General features: G+C 50.4%; 1 protein-coding gene across 1 annotated transcript in view; it reads left to right on the forward strand.

Annotated features, from left to right (window-relative positions):
• msh4 (mutS homolog 4) overlaps positions 1-23,388 on the forward strand; it is a 145,163-nt gene that overhangs the window by 21,656 nt on the left and 100,119 nt on the right. The window contains exons 5-7 of the mRNA XM_072512839.1: positions 6,467-6,582; positions 7,961-8,134; positions 21,304-21,476. Coding sequence (XP_072368940.1) covers positions 6,467-6,582; positions 7,961-8,134; positions 21,304-21,476 — 463 coding nt within the window. The remainder of the gene's footprint in view (positions 1-6,466; positions 6,583-7,960; positions 8,135-21,303; positions 21,477-23,388) is intronic.

A 23,388-nucleotide genomic window follows, 5' to 3' on the forward strand; every position in this document is an offset into this window, starting at 1 on the left:
ATGGAATGCTATTCTTTATTGTAAGAGGAACTGAGCTTAAAGTTATGGATAATATGCTTCAGCTATACAAGGCATTGATGAGACTGCATCTCAAATACTGTGTGCAATTTTAGTCTCATTATTTAAGCACGGAAGTAAGTGCGTTGGAGGAGATGTACTTGATACCTGGACCGAACGAGTTGTCTGATGAGGATAGGGTGGACAGGTTTGGCTTGTTTCCACTGGTGTTTATAAGAGCGAGGGACTTCCGGTGGCGGCCATGGAGGAGTAGGTCGCACATTTGATAGCTCCCGCCTGTGACGGACCTTTGGACCTTTTCCCCCCCCGTTCTTTTCTGGATTTTATGGGATGAATCGGTGAAGAGTGAGACAGTGAGGAGAATTCCCCCTCCGGTGTACGGAGAATTGGACCAGAAGTGGCCATGTGAGAAGACAAAGTCCTATAAGAAAGACGCGAGCAGAGCCGGTAACGTGGGAAAGCATAGCGGAGAGCAAGGGCCGCGGGGAGACGGCACAGTGATCGACGGAGCAGTTGGTGAAGTTTTTCGAGGATTGCTTCGCCAAGCTGAAGCAGGACATGCTGGACCCCATAAAGGCTTCTATTGATCAAGTTGTGCAGAATCACGAGACCCATGGAAGAGCGATCCAGGAGGCGGAGAAAAAGGTGTCTGAGCACGAGGAATACATAACCGTGCTGAAGACCAAGGTGGAGATGATGAACGACTGCCAGAAAAGAATGCAGGAGAAGCTGGAGGACCTGGAGAACAGGTCCAGGAGGCAGAATCTTAGAATTGTCGGCCTCCCTGAAGGCAGGGAGGGATTGGATGCGAGGGCTTATGTGACGGACATGCTGGAGAAGTTGATGGGGGCTGAGGCGGTCCCTCGGCCCCTGGAAGTGGATGGAGCGCACAGAGCCCTCGCGAAGGAGCCCCGAGGGTGATGGTGGTACGCTTTCACCGATTCCTGGACAAGGAACACGTTCTGCGGTGGGCCAAGAAGGAACGGAGCAGCAAATGGGAGAATTGTGAGCTGCGCATTCATCAGGACCTGGGCGCGGATCTGGCCAAGAGGCGAGCTGGGTTCAATCGGGCAAAAACGTCCCCTTTTAAGAAGGGGGTGAAGTTTGGGATGTTGTACCCAGCCCACTTGTGGGTCACACATGAGGAAAGGGACTTCTACTGCGAAACACCAGACAAAGTATGGACTTTTATGAAAGAAAATAAGAGGCTGTTTGGATGGCTAAAGATAACTTTGGCTTTCAGGGAGCTGGTTAGAGGGGCTTTGGGGCTGGTTCTGTTTTTGGGTGGTTTCTTTTTTGCTAAAGTGGCTGTTTCTTCACTGTTTTTTCTGATGTTTGTTTACTGGGGAATGTGATGTTCTTAATATGTTTGTTCAAGTGGGGGGAGAGGGGAGAGAACAATGGGGAGACAGACTGCTTGGTGCCAGGGGCGGGAGCTATCGAGTCAGCGTGGGTCAGCTGACTCACGGAAGCACAGTGGGGGGCGGCGAGCAGGTGTTAAGCTGGAGCTTGGGGTTGGGTTTCTAGTGTTGTTGCTAGGGGGGAGGGAGAGGGGGGGAGCTGCTTTGCTGACAGGGGAGGAACTGTTACTAGGGGACAACTGGGAGGTTGGGGACGGCAACTGCCCGAGGGGGGGCTCGAGGAGGCGGAGGGCACGAGCTAGAGGCAGGCCTAAAAAGGGTAATGGCTAGCTGGCGGGGAGGGGAGGGGCATCGGTAAGCCCCCCCGACCAGGCTGATTACATGGAACGTTAGAGGGTGGAATGGGCCGGTCAAGAGGGCTCGCCTGTTTGTGCATTTGAGGGGGCTGAAGACGGACGTGGCAGTGCTGCAAGAGATACACCTAAATGCTACAGACCAGACGAGATTGAGAAAGGGGTAGGTTGGCCAAGTATTCCGCTCAGGGCTGGATTCAAAAAGGGGGGGGTAGCGATCTTGATCAACAAGCGAGTGGCATTCGAGGCAGGAAGAATCGTGTCAGACAAGGGGGGTAGGTACATAATGGTGAGCGGCAAGCTGGAGGGGGAGCGGGCGGTACTTGTGAACATATATGCTCCGAATTGGGAGGATGTGGAATTTATAAGGCGGGTGTTAGGTAAGATCCCAGACTTAGAGTCACATAATCTGATGATGGGGGGAGATTTTAACACAGTCATTGATCCAGAATTGGACCAGTCAAAATCCAGGACAGGGAGGAGGCCGGCCACGGCAAAGGAATTGAAGGGTTTTATGGAACAGATGGGGGGAGTAGACCAATGGAGGTTTGCACGTCCAAGGGCAAAGGAGTTTTCTTTTTTCTCACATGTCCGACAGTTATACTCTCGCATCGACTTTTTTGTTCTGAGCAGGGCTCTAATACCGAGGGTGGTGGATACTGAGTACTCTGCAATCGTAGTGTCAGATCATGCCCCACATTGGGTGGATCTACGGGTTGGTGTGGAGAGAGGGCAATGCCCGCTGTGGAGACTGGATGTGAGGTTGCTAGCGGACAAAGCGATCTGTGGGCGGGTGAACAAGTCCATCCAGAACTACCTGGAAACAAATTATACGGGGGAGGTCTCTACAGCGGCGGTTTGGGAAGCTCTGAAGGCAGTGGTCAGAGGGGAATTAATCTCGATATGGGCCCACAGAGAAAAGGTGGAACGAGCTGAGAGGGACAGGTTAGTTGAGGAGATACTCCAGGTGGACAGGATACTCGTAGGCCCCGGACGCGGGGCTACTGAGGGAGCGGTGGAGGTTACCGGCGGAGTTTGGGCTGTTGACGACAGGGAAGGCGGTGGAACAGCTGAGGAAGGCAAGGGGGGCGATTTATGAGAACGGGGAAAAGGCAAGCAGAATGTTAGCGCACCAGCTCAGGAAAAGAGAGGCAGCCAGGGAGATGGGTAAAGTAAAGAGTAGATACCCAGTGGTGTTTAAGGACTTTTATAGTAAACTATATGAGTCTGAACCCCCGGCTGGGGTGGAGGGGATGAGGCAGTTTTTGGATCAGTTGAGGTTTCTGAGGGTAGATGAGGATCTGGTGGAAGGGCTGGGAGCCCCAATTGAGATTGAGGAAATAATCGAAGGGCTGGAGGGCATGCAGTGGGGCAAGGCCCCGGGCCTGGCGGCTATCCGGTGGAATTCTATAAGAAGGTTTCAGAGATATTGAGCATTGCTGCTGAGGACATTTAATGAAGCAAGAGAGACGGGAGTCGCAGGCCTCGATTTCATTGATCCTGAAACGGGAGAAGGATCCGGAGCAATGCGGGTCATACAGGCCGATTTCTCTACTGAATGTGGACGCCAAACTTCTGGCTAAGATACTGGCCACAAGGATAGAGGACTGTGTCCCGGGGGTGATAGGGGAAGACCAGACGGGATTTGTAAAGGGCAGGCAACTCAAGGCCAATGTTCGAAGGCTTCTGAATGTTATTATGATGCCCTCAGAAGGAGAGGAGGTGGAGGTGGTGGTAGTGATGGATGCGGAGAAGGCGGAGATCGGGTGGAGTGGAATTACCTGTGGGAAGCGCTGGGAAGGTTTGGGTTTGGTGAGGGCTTTATTGACAGGATGCTGTTGCTCTATCAGGCACCAGTAGTGAGTGTGCGTACGAACCGGCTGAGGTTGGGGTATTTTAAACTACACAGAGGGACGAGGCAAGGGTGCCCCCTCTCCCCGGTACTGTTTGCTCTGGCCATAGAGCCATTGGCCATGGTGTTAAGAGCCTCTAGGAACTGGAAAGGCTGGTTCGGGTGGGGGTGGGGGTTGGGGGTGGAGCACCGGGTATCGCTTTACGCAGATGACCTCCTCTTGTATATTTCAGATCCGTTGGAGGGGTTGGGGGAAGTAACCTGGGGGGGATTTGGCAATTTTTCGGGGTATCCGTTGAACATGGGGGAAAAGCGAGATGTTTGCGAAAAAGCGATGTTCCAGGCAAGAGGACAGCAGAAGAGACTGGGAGAGCTGCCACTTAGAATGGTAGGAAAAAGCTTTCGGGATCTGGGAATCCAGGTGGCCAGGGAATGGGAGACACTGCACAAGTTAAACGGCTGGTAGAGCAAATGGAATGGGACTTAAGAGATGGGACATGCTCCCGCTGTCACTGGCGGGGAGGGTACAGACCATGAAAATTACGGTCCTCCCCAGATTCCTGTTTGTCTTTCAGTGCCTCCCCATCTTCATCCCTAAGGCCTTTTTCAAGCGGGTGAATAAGGTTATTTTGGGCTTTGTGTGGGCGGGTAAAACCCCGCGAGTGAAGAAAGTGTTGCTGGAGCGCAGTCGGGGGGAGGGTGGGTTGGCGCTGCCGAACTTCTGCAATTACTACTGGGCGGCTAATATAGCCCTGATTAGGAAGTGGGTAGCGGGGGAGGGGTCGGTGTGGGAGCGGATGGAGGCGGCGTCATGCAAAGCCACAAGTTTGGGAGCACTGATAACGGCACCTCTTCCGTTCTCACCGGCCAGATACTCCACAAGTCCGGTGGTGGTAACGGCTCCGGTGGTGGTGGCGGCTTTGAGAATCTGGGGGCAATGGAGGAGATATAAGAGAGTGGAGGGAGCATCGGTTTGGACCCCGATTTATAATAACCATCGGTTTGTACCGGGTAGGCTAGATGGTGGGTTCCGGAGATGGCAAAGGGCAGGAATTAGGAGGATGGGGGATCTATTTATAGACGGGAGCTTCCCCAGCTTGAAAGCCTTGGAGGATAAATTTGAATTGCCGGCAGGGAATGGTTTTAGGTATTTGCAGGTGCGAGACTTCCTGAGAAAACAGGTGCCGGCCTTTCCGCTGCTGCCGCCACGGGGGATACAGGATAGAGTAGTCTCCAGTACCTGGGTGGGAGAGGGGAAGGTATCAGATATTTACCAGGAGCTTTCGGAGGCGGAGGAAGCTCCGGTGGAGGAGCTTAAGTGCAAGTGGGAGGAGGAGCTAGGAGGAGAGATAGAGGTGGGTCTGTGGGCGGATGCCCTAAGCAGGGTTAATACATCCTCATCATGTGCCAGGCTTAGCCTGATACAATTTAAGGTAGTCCACCGGGCACACATGTCAGTGACTAGGATGAGCAAGTTTTTCGGGGTAAAGGATAGGTGTGCGAGGTGTGCGGGAAGCCCAGCAAATTATGTCCACATGTTTTGGGCATGCCTGAAGCTTGGAGGGTTTTGCTAAGGCAATGTCCACAGTACTAAAAACACGGGTGGTGCCGAGTCTGGAGGTAGCGATCTTTGGAGTGTCGGAAGAGCCGGGAGTTCAGGGGGCGAAAGAGGCTGACATCCTGGCCTTTGCCTCCCTGGTAGCCCGGAGACGGATCTTGTTAATGTGGAGGGGAGGGACTAGAAGAGTGTAGAGACCTGGGTTAGTGACATGGCTGGGTTTCTCAGTCTCGAGAAGATAAAGTTTGCCTTAAGAGGGTCAATGGTCGGGTTCACCCGGAGGTGGCAGCCGTTCGGCGACTTTCTCAGGGAAAATTAAAATGTCAGCACAAGCAGTATTCCGGGGTGGGGGTAGGGGTGGGGGGTGGGGGCGGGAGGGTGGGGGGGGGTGGAGGAAAGAGGGCCGGATCGTTGTTTGATGGTTGGAGTATGTGAAGATTGGGTTGGGGGTGGTAATGTTTATTATACCATGTTTATGTCATTGTTATTATTATAAACATTTTCAAATACCTTAATAAAAATATTTAAACAAAAAATAAGAGCGAGGGGTGACTTGGCTGAAGCGTATAAGATCCTGAATGGTCTTGACAAGATGGACATGGAAAGGATGTTTCCTCTTGTGAGTGAGTCTAGATCTCGAGGGCAGAGATGAGAAATCCTCTCCCTCAGAAGGTTGTGCGACTGTGGACCTCTGCGCCTCAGAAGGAGGTTGCAACCTCCCATGATGCCTGACAGGCCCATTATCGGTCAAAGATTGACACTGAGCCACATGAGATATTGTGATCAAAAGCTTGGTCAAAGAGGTAAGTTTTAAGAATGTGTAAGAGGAGGGGAGCGAGGTGGAAATGCAGAGCGGTTTCCAGGGTCCAGACAGCTGAAATCATGTTCGCCAATGGTGAAGCGATTAAAATGGTGGAATGCATAAGAGGCCGGAATTGGAGGAATCGGTCGGTGAGTCGTTGGGCTGGGACTGGTTCCAGTGATGGCAGCTGAGGAATGCCAGGAGGAAAGTTAGCACCTGACATTTCATGGCAAAACTATTCAAGGGTGACACATCCATTCCTAAATGAAGAAACTGAAAAGAAATGATGGAATTAAATGCACTTGAGAGTTTGGTGTTTGCAGCTAGTCTGCAATTGATTACACAATTGCCATTAATGAGCCACATTTAGGCATGATGCATTCTGATTTGTGTGGAAACTGTGTGTGCACTTGTTATGCTCAGTTTGATGGAACCTTTATAGGGATGCCAATGCGTGGGGTTGCAATCAAAGACTGATGAATTCTCTCCAGCTCTTGAATGTTTTCTTCCTCTTTCCCACAGAGTGTTGCTCTCAGTACTGTTCAGAGAAAGTACTTTAATGAAACAAAGGGACTGGAATACATTGAGCAGCTTTGCACACCCGAGTTCAGCACGGTGCTAATGGAGATTCAGATGAAGTACGGAATTAAGTTTAAGATTAAAGGCAATGGGTCTAAAGCCCAGAGCTAACTGTTTCACAGCAAGATTTGATTCATAAATACTTTATAAAACAAACAAAGAACTTAAATCTCTGTAGCACCTGTCTCAGGATATTATAGCCAATGGAGTACTTTTTTCTGGACTAGAATTACGCTTTGAAATGTAGGGAAATACAGCCAATTTGTGCCCAGAAAGATCCCATCAAGCAAAAATTAAATGATGGCCACGTAATCGGTTTTAATGATGTTGGTTGAGGGATAGATGTTGGCTGGGACACTGGGAAGGACGTGCTTGCTCTTCTTTGAAACAGTGCCATGGGATATTTTATGTTCCCCAGAGAGGGCAGTCAATACCTTGGTTTAACGTCCTTTCTGAAAGGTGGCACCACTGACCGTGCAGCTCTCCCTCAGTGCTGCACAGAGAGAGTCGGCCTGGATCAATTCTCTGAAAGACGTCTTACAACACCAGGTTAAAGTCACCAGGTGAGTCACCTGATGAAGGAGCTCCGCTCCGAAAGCTAGTGATTCCAAACAAACCTGTTGGACTTTAACCTGGTGTTAACCTGGACTTCTTACTGTGCTCACCCCAGTCCAACGCCGGCATTTCCACGTCAATTCTCTGAAGTGAGAGTGATACCTTTCACGAATTGCACAGAGTTTTGTTTTTTTAGATGATATAATTCTCTCCCGTTTCGGACATTGGCTTTCCACCTGCAGTTCTGATTTCTTGGACACTGGCAGCGCTTGACCCCTCAGCAAGGTGTCTGTTATTAACAGTGACCGATTTTCAACAGCACGGATTTCAGAGCTGAGCCTGATTCTATCCTCCACGCCCTTGCCGCACACCATTCGGGAACGTGAGCTTTGGCAAATCTTTCCTGGGGTACTCAACGCCAGTGGTGGTGCTTCTGTCATTCGACAGCTGGCACCAAGCACGGGGTCTGTTGACGGCCATATCTCCGAGAGGAGGAGCTGAATGGTGGTCAATCGCTGTCCCAATGAAAATAAACCCGAGTAAGAATTACCCTATTTTGCCATTTGGCTGCTTGTCTAGAGTTACTTTGATCGAAGTCTGCAAGCAGAGCACATGTGTCCCTTTTTTGCCATAGCTACAATCTTCCACTCTCACCAGGTTTATGGACACCCGTGCTTATATCTCCCTACGTGGCTTGGTGTCAGATTTTGTCTGATAAAATTTCTGTGAAGCACCTTGGCACTTTAGTTTTGCTTTTTTCATGATTCTATGTAGCTGCATGCGACCTGAGCTCGTAAATGGCCTGGTGGCTGCGGTGAAAAGGACTAGGGGAGATGTTGAGGCACGACACAGTTGAGAATTTGTTTCACTGTTGATTTGCAGGTATTACTGTTTGGCAGCAGCCGCGGCCTTGCTGAAGTATGTGGAATTCATCCAGAATACGGTCTATGCTCCAAAGTCCCTCAAAGTCATCTTCAAAGGGAGTGAACAAACAGCGATGATAGATTCGGCTTCAGCTCAGCAGCTAGAACTGATCATTAACAACAGGGATCCCAGGTACACAGACAAACATGTTATCTGAGGGAGGAATTTCCCAGGTGTGGGTGAAAGACCCGTTTTTGACCAAGGTGAAGTGCCTTAGAGGGAATAGAGAGCCGATTCATCAGAATGATAACTGGACTAATGGGGTTAATACTGATGTTATGGGTCCGGGTTTACAGAACCCCAAAGTATTTCATGGAGTTCAACCGACCCACAGCTTTTAATAGATTGTGGTGTGGGAAGCACACAGCGTGCTCTCCAGGTGTGACACAGCAATTATGGACAAATGGTTTTTAAAACAAAACAATGTTTATTCTATGAACTCAATTTAACCTTTAAAAAACAAATATTGAATATCTTAACACCCATTACTTCAAAGATAACCCCAAAAGACTACAACACTAAATAATCCTTCAAACTGTTCCTTTTAACATCCGAAAGACTTCAATCTTCAAAAACAGACATGAGGTTACCTTCAATATATTTATACTCTTTGGATTTGCAGACATCAACAGACCAGCTCTGTTTCTTCCTGCAGCTCTCAGCAAAACACACAGACACTCCCAGCGTTCTCCTCAAACTGAAACCAAAAGCAGAAGTGAGCTCAGCTCCCCCGACCCTCTGACATCACTTCAGTAATCTGATCAGCTCCATTTCTTAAAGGTACATTGCTGAAACATCCATTTCTTAAAGGTACTCTCACATGACACTGAATAGTAAGAAGTCTTACAACACCAGGTTAAAGTCAGGTGAATTCACCCGATGAAGGAGCTACGCTCCAAAAGCTAGTGATTCGAAACAAACCTGTTGAACTTTAACCTGATGTTGTAAGACTTCTTACTGTGCTCACCCCAGTCCAACGCCAGCATCTCCACATCATCGTTAATACTGAAGACAGGTTGCACAGTCAAGGATAATGGCCTCTTAAACATAGAAGATTAAGGGGTGATTTGATTTGAGGTGTTTCAGATGATTTAAGGATTTGATCAGGTAGATGGGAGAAAGTATTTCCTCTGATGCAGAGTCCAGAATAATGAGGCAATACCTTAAAATTAAGCTAGATCATTTAGTGGTGTTGTCAGGAAGTCAATCTACACACAAAGGACAGTGGAAATCTGGAACTCTTACCCCCCCCCCCCCAAAAAAAAAAACAGCTTCTGCGAGTGGAGGTCAATTGAAAATTTCAAAACTTGTTAAGCCAGGGCATTAAGAGTTACGTAACCAAGATGGATAAATAGAGTTATATTGCAGACCATCCAGGACCGATTTGAATGGTGAAATAAGCCAAGAAGCTGAACGGCCTCCCATCTACTCTCCGTCCCTCTAATACTGCATATCTATTGGAACACTATCTGGCTCTGGCTTGCATTTTCCCCGGTTTCTCTCAAGACTGCTCCATGTGCTTTGCACCACCGTCGCTTCTTTTTTTTAATTAAATATTTTATTGAAAATTTTTGGTCAACCAACACAGTACATTGTGCATCCTTTACACAATATTATAACAACACAAATAACAATGACCTATTTTATAAACAAAAAATGAATAAATAATAAATAACAAAAATGAAAACTAGCCCTAATTGGCAACTGCCTTGTCACAAGTAACACTCTCCAAAAATATAATTTAACAGTCCAATATATAATTATCTGTAGCAACGACCTATACATACTATACAGTATATATTAACAACCCTGAGAGTCCTTCTGGTTCCTCCCCCCCCGATCCTGGGCTGCTGCTGCTGCCTTCTTTTTTCCATTCCGTCTATCTTTCTGCGAGGTATTCGACGAACGGTTGCCACCGCCTGGTGAACCCTTGAGCCGACCCCCTTAGGACGAACTTAATCCACTCGAGCTTTATAAACCCCGCCATGTCATTTATCCAGGTCTCCACCCCTGGGGGCTTGGCTTCTTTCCACATTAGCAATATCCTGCGCCGGGCTACTAGGGACGCAAAGGCCAAAACATCGGCCTCTCTCGCCTCCTGCACTCCCGGCTCTTGTGCAACCCCAAATATAGCCAACCCCCAGCTTGGTTCGACCCGGACTCCTACTACTTTTGAAAGCACCTTTGTCACCCCCATCCAAAACCCCTGTAGTGCCGGGCATGACCAAAACATATGGGTATGATTCGCTGGGCTTCTCGAGCACCTCGCACATCTATCCTCCACCCCCAAAAATTTACTGAGCCGTGCTCCAGTCATATGCGCCCTGTGTAATACCTTATACTGAATCAGGCTTAGCCTGGCACACGAGGACGACGAGTTTACCCTGCTTAGGGCATCTGCCCACAGCCCCTCCTCGATCTCCTCCCCCAGCTCTTCTTCCCATTTCCCTTTTAGTTCATCTACCATAGTCTCCCCTTCGTCCCTCATTTCCCTATATATATCTGACACCTTACCATCCCCCACCCATGTCTTTGAGATCACTCTGTCCTGCACCTCTTGTGTCGGGAGCTGCGGGAATTCCCTCACCTGTTGCCTCGCAAAAGCCCTCAGTTGCATATACCTGAATGCATTCCCTTGGGGCAACCCATATTTCTCGGTCAGCGCTCCCAGACTCGCGAACTTCCCATCCACAAACAGATCTTTCAGTTGCGTTATTCCTGCTCTTTGCCACATTCCATATCCCCCATCCATTCCCCCCGGGGCAAACCTATGATTGTTTCTTATCGGGGACCCCCCCAAGGCTCCAGTCTTTCCCCTATGCCGTCTCCACTGTCCCCAAATCTTCAGTGTAGCCACCACCACCGGGCTTGTGGTGTAGTTCCTCGGTGAGAACGGCAATGGGGCTGTCACCATAGCCTGTAGGCTAGTCCCCCTACAGGACGCCCTCTCTAATCTCTTCCACGCCGCTCCCGCCTCCTCTCCCATCCACTTACTCACCATTGAAATATTAGCGGCCCAATAATACTCACTTAGGCTCGGTAGTGCCAGCCCCCCCCTATCCCTGCTACGCTGTAAGAATCCCTTCCTCACTCTCGGGGTCTTCCCGGCCCACACAAAACCCATGATGCTCTTTTCAATCCTTTTAAAAAAAGCCTTCGTGATCACCACCGGGAGGCACTGAAACACAAAGAGGAATCTCGGGAGGACCACCATCTTAACCGCCTGCACCCTCCCTGCCAGTGACAGGGATACCATATCCCATCTCTTGAAATCCTTCTCCATCTGTTCCACCAACCGCGTTAAATTTAACCTATGCAATGTGCCCCAATTCTTAGCTATCTGGATCCCCAGGTAACGAAAGTCCCTTGTTACCTTCCTCAACGGTAGGTCCTCTATTTCTCTACTCTGCTCCCCTGGATGCACCACAAACAACTCACTTTTCCCCATGTTCAATTTATACCCTGAAAAATCCCCAAACTCCCCAAGTATCCGCATTATTTCTGGCATCCCCTCCGCCGGGTCTGCCACGTATAGTAGCAAATCGTCCGCATACAAAGATACCCGGTGTTCTTCTCCTCCCCTAAGTACTCCCCTCCACTTCTTGGAACCCCTCAACGCTATCGCCAGGGGCTCAATCGCCAGTGCAAACAATAATGGGGACAGAGGGCATCCCTGCCTTGTCCCTCTATGGAGCCGAAAATATGCAGATCCCCGTCCATTCTGACCACGCTCGCCACTGGGGCCCTATACAACAGCTGCACCCATCTAACATACCCCTCTCCAAAACCAAATCTCCTCAACACCTCCCACAAATAATCCCACTCCACTCTATCAAATGCTTTCTCGGCATCCATCGCCACTACTATCTCCGTTTCTCCCTCTGGTGGGGCCATCATCATTACCCCTAACAACCTCCGTATATTCGTGTTCAGCTGTCTCCCCTTCACAAACCCAGTTTGGTCCTCGTGGACCACCCCCGGGACACATTCCTCTATTCTCATTGCCATTACCTTGGCCAGGATCTTGGCATCTACATTTAGGAGGGAAATAGGTCTATAGGACCCGCATTGTAGCGGGTCCTTTTCCTTCTTTAAGAGAAGCGATATCGTTGCTTCAGACATAGTCGGGGGCAATTGTCCCCTTTCCTTTGCCTCATTAAAGGTCCTCGTCAGTACCGGGGCGAGCAAGTCCACATATTTTCTATAGAATTTGACTGGGAATCCATCCGGTCCCGGGGCCTTTCCCGCCTGCATGCTCCTAATTCCTTTCACCACTTCTTCTACCTCGATCTGTGCTCCCAGTCCCACCCTTTCCTGCTCTTCCACCTTGGGAAATTCCAGCCGATCCAAGAAGCCCATCATTCTCCCCCTCCCATCCGGGGGTTGAGCTTCATATAATTTTTTATAAAATGTCTTGAACACTCCATTCACTCTCTCTGCTCCCCGCTCCATCTCTCCTTCCTCATCCCTCACTCCCCCTATTTCCCTCGCTGCTCCCCTTTTCCTCAATTGGTGTGCCAGCAACCTGCTCGCCTTCTCCCCATATTCGTACTGTACACCCTGTGCCTTCCTCCATTGTGCCTCTGCAGTGCCCGTAGTCAGCAAGTCAAATTCTACATGTAGCCTTTGCCTTTCCCTGTACAGTCCCTCCTCCGGTGCTTCCGCATATTGTCTGTCCACCCTCAAAAGTTCTTGCAGCAACCGCTCCCGTTCCTTACTCTCCTGCTTCCCTTTATGTGCCCTTATTGATATCAGCTCCCCTCTAACCACCGCCTTCAACGCCTCCCAGACCACTCCCACCTGGACCTCCCCATTATCATTGAGTTCCAAGTACTTTTCAATGCACCCCCTCACCCTTAGACACACCCCCTCATCTGCCATTAGTCCCATGTCCATTCTCCAGGGTGGGCGCCCTCCTGTTTCCTCCCCTATCTCCAAGTCCACCCAGTGTGGAGCATGATCCGAAATGGCTATAGCCGCATTCTCCGTTCCCCTCACCTTTGGGATCAATGCCCTACCCAGCACAAAAAAGTCTATTCGCGAGTAGACTTTATGGACATAGGAGAAAAACGAGAACTCCTTACTCCTAGGTCTGCTAAATCTCCACGGGTCTACACCTCCCATCTGCTCCATAAAATCTTTAAGTACCTTGGCTGCTGCCGGCCTCCTTCCAGTCCTGGACTTCGACCTATCCAGCCCTGGTTCCAACACCGTATTAAAATCTCCCCCCATTATCAGCTTTCCCATCTCTAGGTCCGGAATGCGTCCTAGCATCCGCCTCATAAAATTGGCATCATCCCAGTTCGGGGCATATACGTTTACCAAAACCACCGTCTCCCCCTGTAGTTTGCCACTCACCATCACGTATCTGCCACTATAGTCTTTGCCTCGAACATTACCCGCTTCCCCACTAATATAGCCACCCCCCTATTTTTTGCATCTAGCCCCGAATGGAACACCTGCCCCACCCATCCTTTGCGTAGCCTAACCTGGTCTATCAGTTTCAGGTGCGTTTCCTGTAACATAACCACATCTGCCTTAAGTTTCTTAAGGTGTGCGAGTACCCGTGCCCTCTTTATCGGCCCGTTCAGCCCTCTCACGTTCCACGTGATCAGCCGAGTTGGGGGGCTTCCTAAACCCCCCCCTTGTCGATTAGCCATCACCTTTTTCCAGCTCCTCACCCGGTTCCCACGCAGCTGTATCTCCCCCAGGCGGTGCCCCCCCGCCCATCCTCCCCCATACCAGCTCCCCCCTCTCCCCAGCAGCAGCAACCCAGTAATTCCCCCCTCCCACCCTCCCCGCTAGATCCCCCGCTAGCGTAATTACTCCCCCCATGTTGCTCCCAGAAGTCAGCAAACTCTGGCCGACCTCGGTTTCCCCCCCGTGACCTCGGCTCGCACCGTGCGACGCCCCCTCCTTCCTGCTTCTCTATTCCCGCCATGATTATCATAGCGCGGGAACCAAGCCCGCGCTTCTCCCTTGGCCCCGCCCCCAATGGCCAACGCCCCATCTCCTCCACCTCCCCTCCTCCCCCCATCACCACCTGTGGGAGAGAGAAAAGTTACCACATCGCAGGATTAGTACATAAAACTCCTCTTTCCCCCCTTTTTAACCCCCCTCTTTGCCCCCCACATTCGCCCCACCACTTTGTTCAAACGTTCTTTTTAATAACCCACTCATTCCAGTTTTTCTTCCACAATAAAAGTCCACGCTTCATCCGCCGTCTCAAAGTAGTGGTGCCTCCCTCGATATGTGACCCACAGTCTTGCCGGTTGCAGCATTCCAAATTTTATCTTCTTTTTATGAAGCACCGCCTTGGCCCGATTAAAGCTCGCCCTCCTTCTCGCCACCTCCGCACTCCAGTCTTGATAAACGCGGATCACCGCGTTCTCCCATTTACTGCTCCGAGTTTTCTTCGCCCATCTAAGGACCATTTCTCTATCCTTAAAACGGAGGAATCTCACCACTATGGCTCTGGGAATTTCTCCTGCTCTCGGTCCTCGCGCCATCACTCGGTATGCTCCCTCCACCTCCAACGGACCCGCCGGGGCCTCCGCTCCCATTAACGAGTGCAGCATCGTGCTCACATATGCCCCGACGTCCGCTCCCTCCACACCTTCAGGAAGACCAAGAATCCTCAGGTTGTTCCTCCTTGCGTTGTTTTCCAGTGCCTCCAACCTTTCCACACATCGTTTCTGATGTGCCTCCTGCGTCTCCGTCTTCACCACCAGGCCCTGTATGTCGTCCTCATTCTCGGCTGCCTTTGCCTTCACGACCCGAAGCTCCCGCTCCTGGGTCTTTTGTTCCTCCTTTAGCCCTTCGATCGCCTGTAGTATCGGGGCCAACAGCTCTTTCTTCATTTCCTTTTTGAGCTCTTCCACACAGCATTTCAAGAACTCTTGTTGTTCAGGGCCCCATGTTAAACTGCCACCTTCCGACGCCATCTTGGTTTTTGCTTGCCTTCCTTGCTGCTGTTCTAAAGGATCCACTGCAATCCGGCCACTTTCTCCTTTTTCCATCCGTATCCAGGGGGGATTCCCTTCTGGTTTACCACACAGTGTTTTTAGCCGTCAAAATTGCCGTTGGGGCTCCTATCAAGAGCCCAAAAGTCCGTTTCACCGGGAGCTGCCGAAACGTGCGACTCAGCTGGTCATCGCCGCACCCGGAAGTCACCACCGTCGCTTCTGTTATCTGATCACCTCCTGCCCTCCACCTCATTGCACACTTCTCATTTTGGGGGTTTCCCACTCACCCCTCTTTACCCTCTTCCTAAGTTGTTCATCTGGGTCATTTAAGAAATAGCAACAGTGATAGGCCATTGGATCCCTTGAGGGTACTCTGCCATTCAATTTGATCATGCTCGATCCAACTGCAACCTTGCTCCACTTTCCTGCCTGTACCCATAACCTTCTTTGTCGATCAAAAATCTGAGCAGCTCCACCTTGAAAATATTCAGTGACCCAGCCCCCACCGACCTCAGGAGTGGAGAATTCCAAAGATTAACGGCCCATTTGAGAGAAGAAATTTTTCCTCACCTCCATTGTCAATGGGAGACCCCTCACTTTGAAATTGAGCCCACTACGTCTCAATCACCCCAGAAGAGGAATCATCTTCTCGCATCTATCCTGTCAAACCTCTCAGAATTTGCATATTTCTCCTCTCATTCTTCTAAACTGCAATGAGTATAGGGCCCAATGTGTTCAAACTTTGTCATAGGACAACCACTTAATCCAAGGAACCAACCTAGCAAATCTTTGAACTGCTCCTAATGCATGAATATCCCTCCTTAAATAAGTAGACAAACACTGTACACAGTAATCTAGGTGTGTTCTCAGCATAGAATCCCTACAGTGCTGAAGGAGACCATTTGGCCCATTGAGTCTGCATCAATCCTCCGAAAGAACACTCTGCCTTGTCTCAGTCCCCTGAACATTGATCATGGCCAACCCACCTAACCGGCACATATTTGAAGTGTAAAGTTGGAGCAAATTTCCCCTTTTTATACTCCAACCCCCTTGCAATAGAGTGACACATTCCATTTGCTTTCTGATTTCTTGCATTTCCTGTCGAAATTTCTGTACTTGCATGTCGAATGTTTGTCATTCATGAACAAGGATATCCAGATCCCTCAGCACTGCAGCATTCTACTGTCTCGGTATTTGAACAATGTTCTGCTTCTCTACTTTTCCCAATAAAGTGAACAATATCACATTTTCCCACATTATACACCATCTGTGTTTATCCCTATGCAGATTCTGCATGTTCTTCTCACAACTTATACTCTTGTGGTTCTCATCAGAGGCAGTTTTTTGTAAGGGCCCCGAAGAATCCAGCATGAGTTTTAAGGATACAAAATAATAAAGTTTATTTACTATAACAATATATACGTAGCAGTAACTTCCCTTGCTACCTTCTCCTTCCTCCTGGTTCCTGGACTGGCCAGCTTATTTATAGTAGGAGTTTCTCCGCCCCCCTCATTGGGGAAGTTCATACTCCCATAGGATTGTGGGATAGTCATTAGTCCCCAGCCAATCGTCAGTAGGCAGGTTATAACATCCCTCCCCCCCAAAGTCCAAGGAATCCAACGTAGGCCCTGGCGAAGGAAGGCGTCGAACTCATTTGGCCGCAGGCCGGACGCCATTTGCACGCGGCGCTGGATCAGGCGGCGTATAACGAGACGGAGACCGGCGCTTCCGTGATGAACGGCGCGGTTGTACATCCACGGCCTGTGGACCCGAGGATTCCCCCTCTGATTCATCCTGTGTCTCCATCTCGGAGTCAGAGTCTGCTGCCTCCGTCATGTCAGCGTCTCTGTCCCCATTCGGTCCCGTCATGACCTGCGCAGGCTTTGAGTGAGGCACCAGTGGAAGATTTGGAGGACTACCTTCCCTTGTTTCTGGCCTTTGCCGCTGTTGAACTGAGCTCCGGGGGCGGGGAATCTTTTGCGGGGATGATCTTCTGAACCGGACGTGGTCTACATGTTTTCGCTGGAGACGACCCTGGGCTTGCACTTGGTACGATATAGGGCCCGTTTGGCGAAAGATTACCCCAGGAACCCATTGGGCACCACCAGCAAAATTCCGCACGAATACTGGGTCACCGGGCGCAAACTGCCGAATCGGACGATGCCGAGACAATCCCGGTCCCTGCCGTTCTTGTGTGCGGCGTACTTTTGCGCCAATGTCCGGGAAGACCATACTAAGGCGGGTGCGAAGTCTCCGGCCCATTAGGAGTTCTGCGGGAGCTACCCCAGTCACTGCACGGGGGGTGGTCCTGTACGTAAACAAAAACCGAGCCAGTCTCGTGTCCATTGATCCGGAAGACTGCTTCTTTAGGCCTCTTTTGAATGTTTGCACTGCACGCTCTGCCAACCCATTTGAAGCCGGGTGGTAAGGGGCAGTGCGGATATGGCGGATGCCGTTCATCTTTGTAAACCTAGCAAACTCCTCACTCGTGAATGGAGTGCCATTATCCGTGACCAGCACCTCGGGGAGGCCATGCGTGCTAAATGATAAACGCATTTTTTCAATTGTTGCGCAGGACGTTGTCCCCTGCATCTTATGCACCTCCAGCCATTTGGACTGGGCGTCAATTAGTAGAAGGAACATGGATCCCTGAAAAGGGCCTGCGAAATCTGCATGTAAGCGTGCCCAAGGCCGCCCTGGCCATTCCCAGTGATGTAGGGGCGCGGCCGGCGGAGGCTTCTTATGCTCCTGGCAAATGGAGCAGTTTTGGGCCACCTTCCCAATGTCGGTGTCGAGGCCTGGCCACCAGACATAACTCCGGGCCAACATTTTCATCTTGGTCACGCCCGGATGCCCATTGTGCAAGTCTGATAATATCAGCTCCTGGCCTTTTTCCGGGACAACCACACGCGTCCCCCACAAGAGGATGCCGTCTTCCACGCTGAACTCTGACAGCTTGGAGGAAAATGCCCGTAACTCGCCTGGGAGCTGTCTATGCTGCCCACCATACAGGACTATGTGCCGAACCTTTGACAGGACTGGCTCCGTCTGGGTCCACTCACGGATCTGTGATGCCGTGACAGGCAAGGTGTCCATAAAATTTAGGGTTGCGACCACCTCACCGGTCGTGGGGGTCGACATGGGGCCGGTCGATAAAGGCAATCGGCTCAGTGCGTCGGCATTTGCTATCTGCGTACCTGGTTTGTGCTCCAGAGAATACTCATATGCAGCAAGCAACAAAGCCCAGCGCTGGATCCGTGCAGAAGTAATGGGCGGTATCGGCTTATCCTCTCTGAAGAGTCCCAGCAGGGGCTTATGATCAGTCACGATAGTGAAATGGCGGCCGTACACATACTGGTGGAAGCGTTTCACCGCGAAAACCACTGCCAGGCCCTCCTTCTCGATCTGCGCGTACTTCTTCTCCGCTGCAGTCAATGTGCGGGAGGCGAAAGCTATCGGTCGCTCGGCCCCGTTCTCCATCTTGTGGGACAGGACAGCCCCAATACCATACGGGGATGCATCATATGTGACGAGCAAAGGCTTTCCCGGATCATAGTGGGTTAGTAACCCAGACGACGACAATTGTTGCTTTACCCCGCCGGAAAGCGGTTTCTTGCGGCTGACCCCAAACCCAGGTGTGATTTTTCTTTAGCAGCAGGTGCAATGGGGCCAGCGTAGTTGCCAGATTGGGGAGGAACTTCCCGTAATAGTTTACGAGACCGAGAAAAGAACGAAGATGCGAAGTGTCAGTCGGGGTGGGGGCATGTTGAATTGCACGCACCTTCTCTGCGACGGGGTGCAGACCCTTGCGGTCCACCCGATAACCTAGGTAGACTACTTCTTTTGCCTGAAATACGCACTTTGTGTGACGTAAACGGACTCCAGCCTCCGAAAGGCGTTTAAGGACAGCCTCCAGATTTTCCAAATGCTCTTGCTCCGACGTACCTGTAATCAACACATCATCTAGGTAGACAGCCACACGTGGTAAACCTCTCAAAATGCCCTCCATAACACGTTGAAAAATTGCGCAGGCAGAGGATACTCCAAAGGGCAACCGTGTATATTCATACAGGCCCCGGTTTGTATTAATCGTTACATATGGTCGGGAGGCAGGGTCCAGCTCCAACTGCAGGTAGGCGTGACTCATATCTAATTTTGTGAATGAGAGTCCGCCTGCAAGTTTCGCGTAGAGATCCTCTATGCGAGGCATTGGGTATCGGTCGAGTCGGGAAACTGTATTCACTGTAAGTTTATAGTCGCCACACAAGCGAACTGTGGCATCTGGCTTCATTACTGGCACAATTGGTGCTGCCCAGTCAGCAAAACGGACGGGCCTGATAATACCCAAACTCTCCAAACGAGTGAGCTCCCCTTCTACCTTCTCGAGCAAAGCGTAAGGCACTGGGCGCGCCCGGAAATAGCGCGGTGTGGCTCCTGGTTCAACTTGGATACGGGCTACGGCCCCTTTTATTTTCCCCAGACCAGGCTGGAATACCTCTGGGTATCGTCCTAGCACCTCAGTCAACCCTCCAGAAACTGTTTGGAGGATGTGCTGCCATTGCAACCGCAAATGGCGCAACCAGTCCCGACCCAACAGGCTGGGCCCATGGCCACGCACTACGATAAGTGGGAAACGCCCCTCCTGGCGTCCATAGACAACAGGGGTCATTGTAGTTCCTGCAATGTCCAGTGGTTCCCCCGTGTAGGTGGCCAACCTGGCCTGTGAGTCAGTTAGTGTAAGGGTCTGTATACCCTGCTTGATGCGGTCGAATGTCCTCTGGGCGATCACGGAGACCGCTGCGCCAGTATCCAACTCCATCTCCAGCGGGTGGCCATTGACCCGTACTGTCACCTTAATGGGGGCCACACGGGGAGCTGCCACACAATGCAGCTGCAGGCAGTCGTCCTCCGTCTCCACGTCCTCAGGAGTGGTCGCCGCAGGTTCATCCACATGGAAGGTACGGCCTCTGGGCTGGTCCCAGTTACGGCCCCTGGGCTGGTCCCAGTTTCGGTCGGAACGACGGCGCCTCTGGCGTCCCCAGGACCGCCGTCCGCGACGGGGTCGGCGCCTACAAGTCTGACACGGACATGGCTCCTCATCCATTGGCTCTGGAGAAGGCTCCCTTCGGGGAGGAATGTCCGATGGCCACTGGCGTTGCCTCGCCCAAGGTACCGCAGGAGTGCGGGGGGACGTTTTTGGGCGGAAAGGGTTTCGCCCCAAGGCATGCACTTCCATTCCCTGTAGCTCCTGTACTCCTCGCTCTGCGCTCTCTCGGGACAAGACTATTTGTATTGCCTGTTGAAAAGTCAATGTTGGCTCCGCTAACAACTTTCTCTGGGTGGCCGCATTGTTAATACCGCAAACCAAACGGTCGCGTAACATTTCTGACAAGGTCTCACCATAGTCACAGTATTCCGCAATCCCGCGTAGCCTGGATAAAAAATCGGCAAGGGATTCTCCAGGGGTCCTCTCAGCGGTATTAAACCGGTAACGCTGGACTATCGTGGACGGGGTTGGGTTAAAGTGTTGCCCCACTATATTCACAAGTTCGTCAAACGTTTTGGTGTCCGGCGCAGCTGGGTACGTAAGGCTCCTAATCACCCCAAACGTATGCGGCCCGCAGGCGGTGAGCAATATGACCACCTGGCGATCGTTTTCAGTGATATTGTTTGCCCGGAAATAGTAACGCATCCGTTGCGTGTACTGGTTCCAGCTTTCCAGCGCAGCATCAAAAACATCCAAACGTCCGTACAGAGGCATGGTATAATAGAAAACAACTTCCAACCTGTATCCAACAAAAATCCAGGGAGGTGGCTTCAGCAGTGTAGACAGCTATTCACTTTAACCCTCGTCGCCAGTTTTGTAAGGGCCCCGAAGAATCCAGCACGAGTTTTAAGGATACAAAATAATAAAGTTTATTTACTATAACAATATATACGTAGCAGTAACTTCCCTTGCCACCTTCTCCTTCCTCCTGGTTCCTGGACTGGCCAGCTTATTTATAGTAGGAGTTTTTCCGCCCCCCTCATTGGGGAAGTTCATACTCCCATAGGATTGTGGGATAGTCATTAGTCCCCAGCCAATCGTCAGTAGGCAGGTTATAACACAGTTGTTCTGAAATTTTAGCCCCACTACCTTCGTCTTCACATGTTGGGGTTTCCAAACTCCCCAGAATTGCCTTGTTGTCTCCGGAAACTGCTGTGAGCTGGGATAAAGCTTTCAGGCTCGAAGGGTTGAATGGCTTCCTCCTGTTCCGAACACTTACTTTGTTGAGTCGTGACTTGTTTCTTTCAGAAGTGAAAGCATTTGATTGCTTGTTTCTTTTCTTTTTGCAGAAATAACCACACGCTGTATGGGGTCCTGAACTACACAAAGACAGCTGGAGGGAGTCGGAGACTTCGCTCGAATATTTTGGAGCCCCTGGTTGACGTGGAGACCATTAACACAAGATTGGATTGTGTCCAAGAGTTATTGGAGGATGAGGATCTCTTTTTCAGCCTTCAGTCCGGTCAGTCGCTTTCTGGGGAAATTAGGCCCGCAGCAATAAGATTCTTCAGTTCTCTGCCTTTAGGCAGGTCTGACCCACTGTGCTGCAACCGCCACCACAGGTAGCAGAAGGAGGCTTGTCCCATATCCACCCAGCCGGAACAGGGTGCTGTTAGCACCAACCTGATCCACACCAGCTGTCAAGCCAACTGGGCCTACGAACCCCCGAAGGAATTGGGACAACATACACATTTACACGCATGCTGTAGTCCAGAGGCATGGATAATTATGGGAGAGGCTCCAAATTCCTTTCCATTATTGGGCTGACGAGGAATCTCCCCTTGCCGCCTGCCGCAGGTGTACAATAAGGATTTAATCGGCCACACGTAGAGAAAATGCTTCATTTTTCGGGGACTAAAACCAGGGACCAAAAATAAATAATAGCCACGAATCCAATAGGGAAGAAACCTATTCTTCTCGAAGGTATTTGAGGTGATGAAAAAAAATGCAGTTAAGGGACAAACTGAATAAACCCATACAGGAGAAAAGAATAGAAGGATATGCTGATGGGATTAGATGAGGCACTTCTAGAACATGGAACATACAGTGCAGAAGGAGCCCATTCGGCTCATCGAGTCTGCACCAACCCACTTAAGCTCTCACTTCCAACCTATCCAACCCCAATAGGGTTAAGGAAAATCCCAAGGCTTTTTACACGTACATAAAAATCAAGAGGGTAGCCAGGGAAAGGGTTGGCCCACTGAAGGACAGGGGAGGGAATCTATGTGTGCAGCCAGAGGAAATGGACGCAGCACTAAATTAATACTTTGCATCAGTATTCATCGAAGAGAAGGAATTGGTGGATGTTGAGTCCGGAGAAGGGTGTGCAGATAGCCTGGGTCACATTGAGATCCAAAAAGACGAGGTTTTGGGCGTCTTAAAAAATATTAAGGTAAATAAGTCCCCAGGGCCTGATGGGATCTACCCCAGAATAATGAAGGAGGCTAGAGAGGAAATTGCTGAGGCCTTGACAGAAATCTTTGGATCCTCACTGTCTTCAGGTGATGTCCCGGAGGACTGGAGAATAGCCAATGCTGTTCCTTTGTTTAAGAAGGGTAGCAAGGATAATCCAGGGAACTAAAGGCCGGTGAGCCTTACGTCAGTGGTAGGGAAATTACTGGAGAGAATTTGCGGACGACACAAAGGTTGGTGGAATTGCGGATAGCGTATGAGGACTGTCAGAGGATACAGCAGGATTTAGATCGTTTGGAGACTTGGGCGGCGAGATGGCAGATGGAGTTTATTCCGGACAAATGTGAGGCAATGCATTTTGGAATCCCTAATACAGGGAGGGAATACACAGTGAATGGTAGAACCCTCAAGAGTATTGACAGTCAGAGAGATCTTGGTGTACAGGTCCACAGGTTACTGAAAGGGGCAACACAGGTGGAGAAGGTAGTGAAGAAGGCATACGGCATGCTTGCCTTAATTGGCCGGGGCATTGAGTATAAGAATTGGTAAGTCATGTTGCAGCTGTATAGAACCTTAGTTAGGCCACACTTGGAGTATAGTGTTCAATTCTGGTCGCCACACTACCAGAAGGATGTGGAGGCTTTAGAGAGGGTGCAGACGAGATTAACCAGGATGTTGCCTGGTATGGAGGGCATTAGCTATGAGGAGAGGTTGAATAAACTTGGTTTGTTCTCACTGGAATGAAGAGGTTGAGGGGTGACCTGATAGAGGTCTACAAATTTATGAGGGGCATAGACAGAGTGGATAGTCAGAGGCTTTTCCCCAGGGTAGAGGGGTCAATTATAGAACATAGAACATAGAACAATACAGCGCAGTACAGGCCCTTCGGCCCACGTTGTTGCACCGAAACAAAAGCCATCTAACCTACACTATACCATTATCATCCATATATTTATCCAATA

This window comes from Scyliorhinus torazame, chromosome 7 (assembly GCF_047496885.1).
Source record: "Scyliorhinus torazame isolate Kashiwa2021f chromosome 7, sScyTor2.1, whole genome shotgun sequence".
Classification (NCBI taxonomy): Eukaryota; Metazoa; Chordata; class Chondrichthyes; order Carcharhiniformes; family Scyliorhinidae; genus Scyliorhinus; species Scyliorhinus torazame.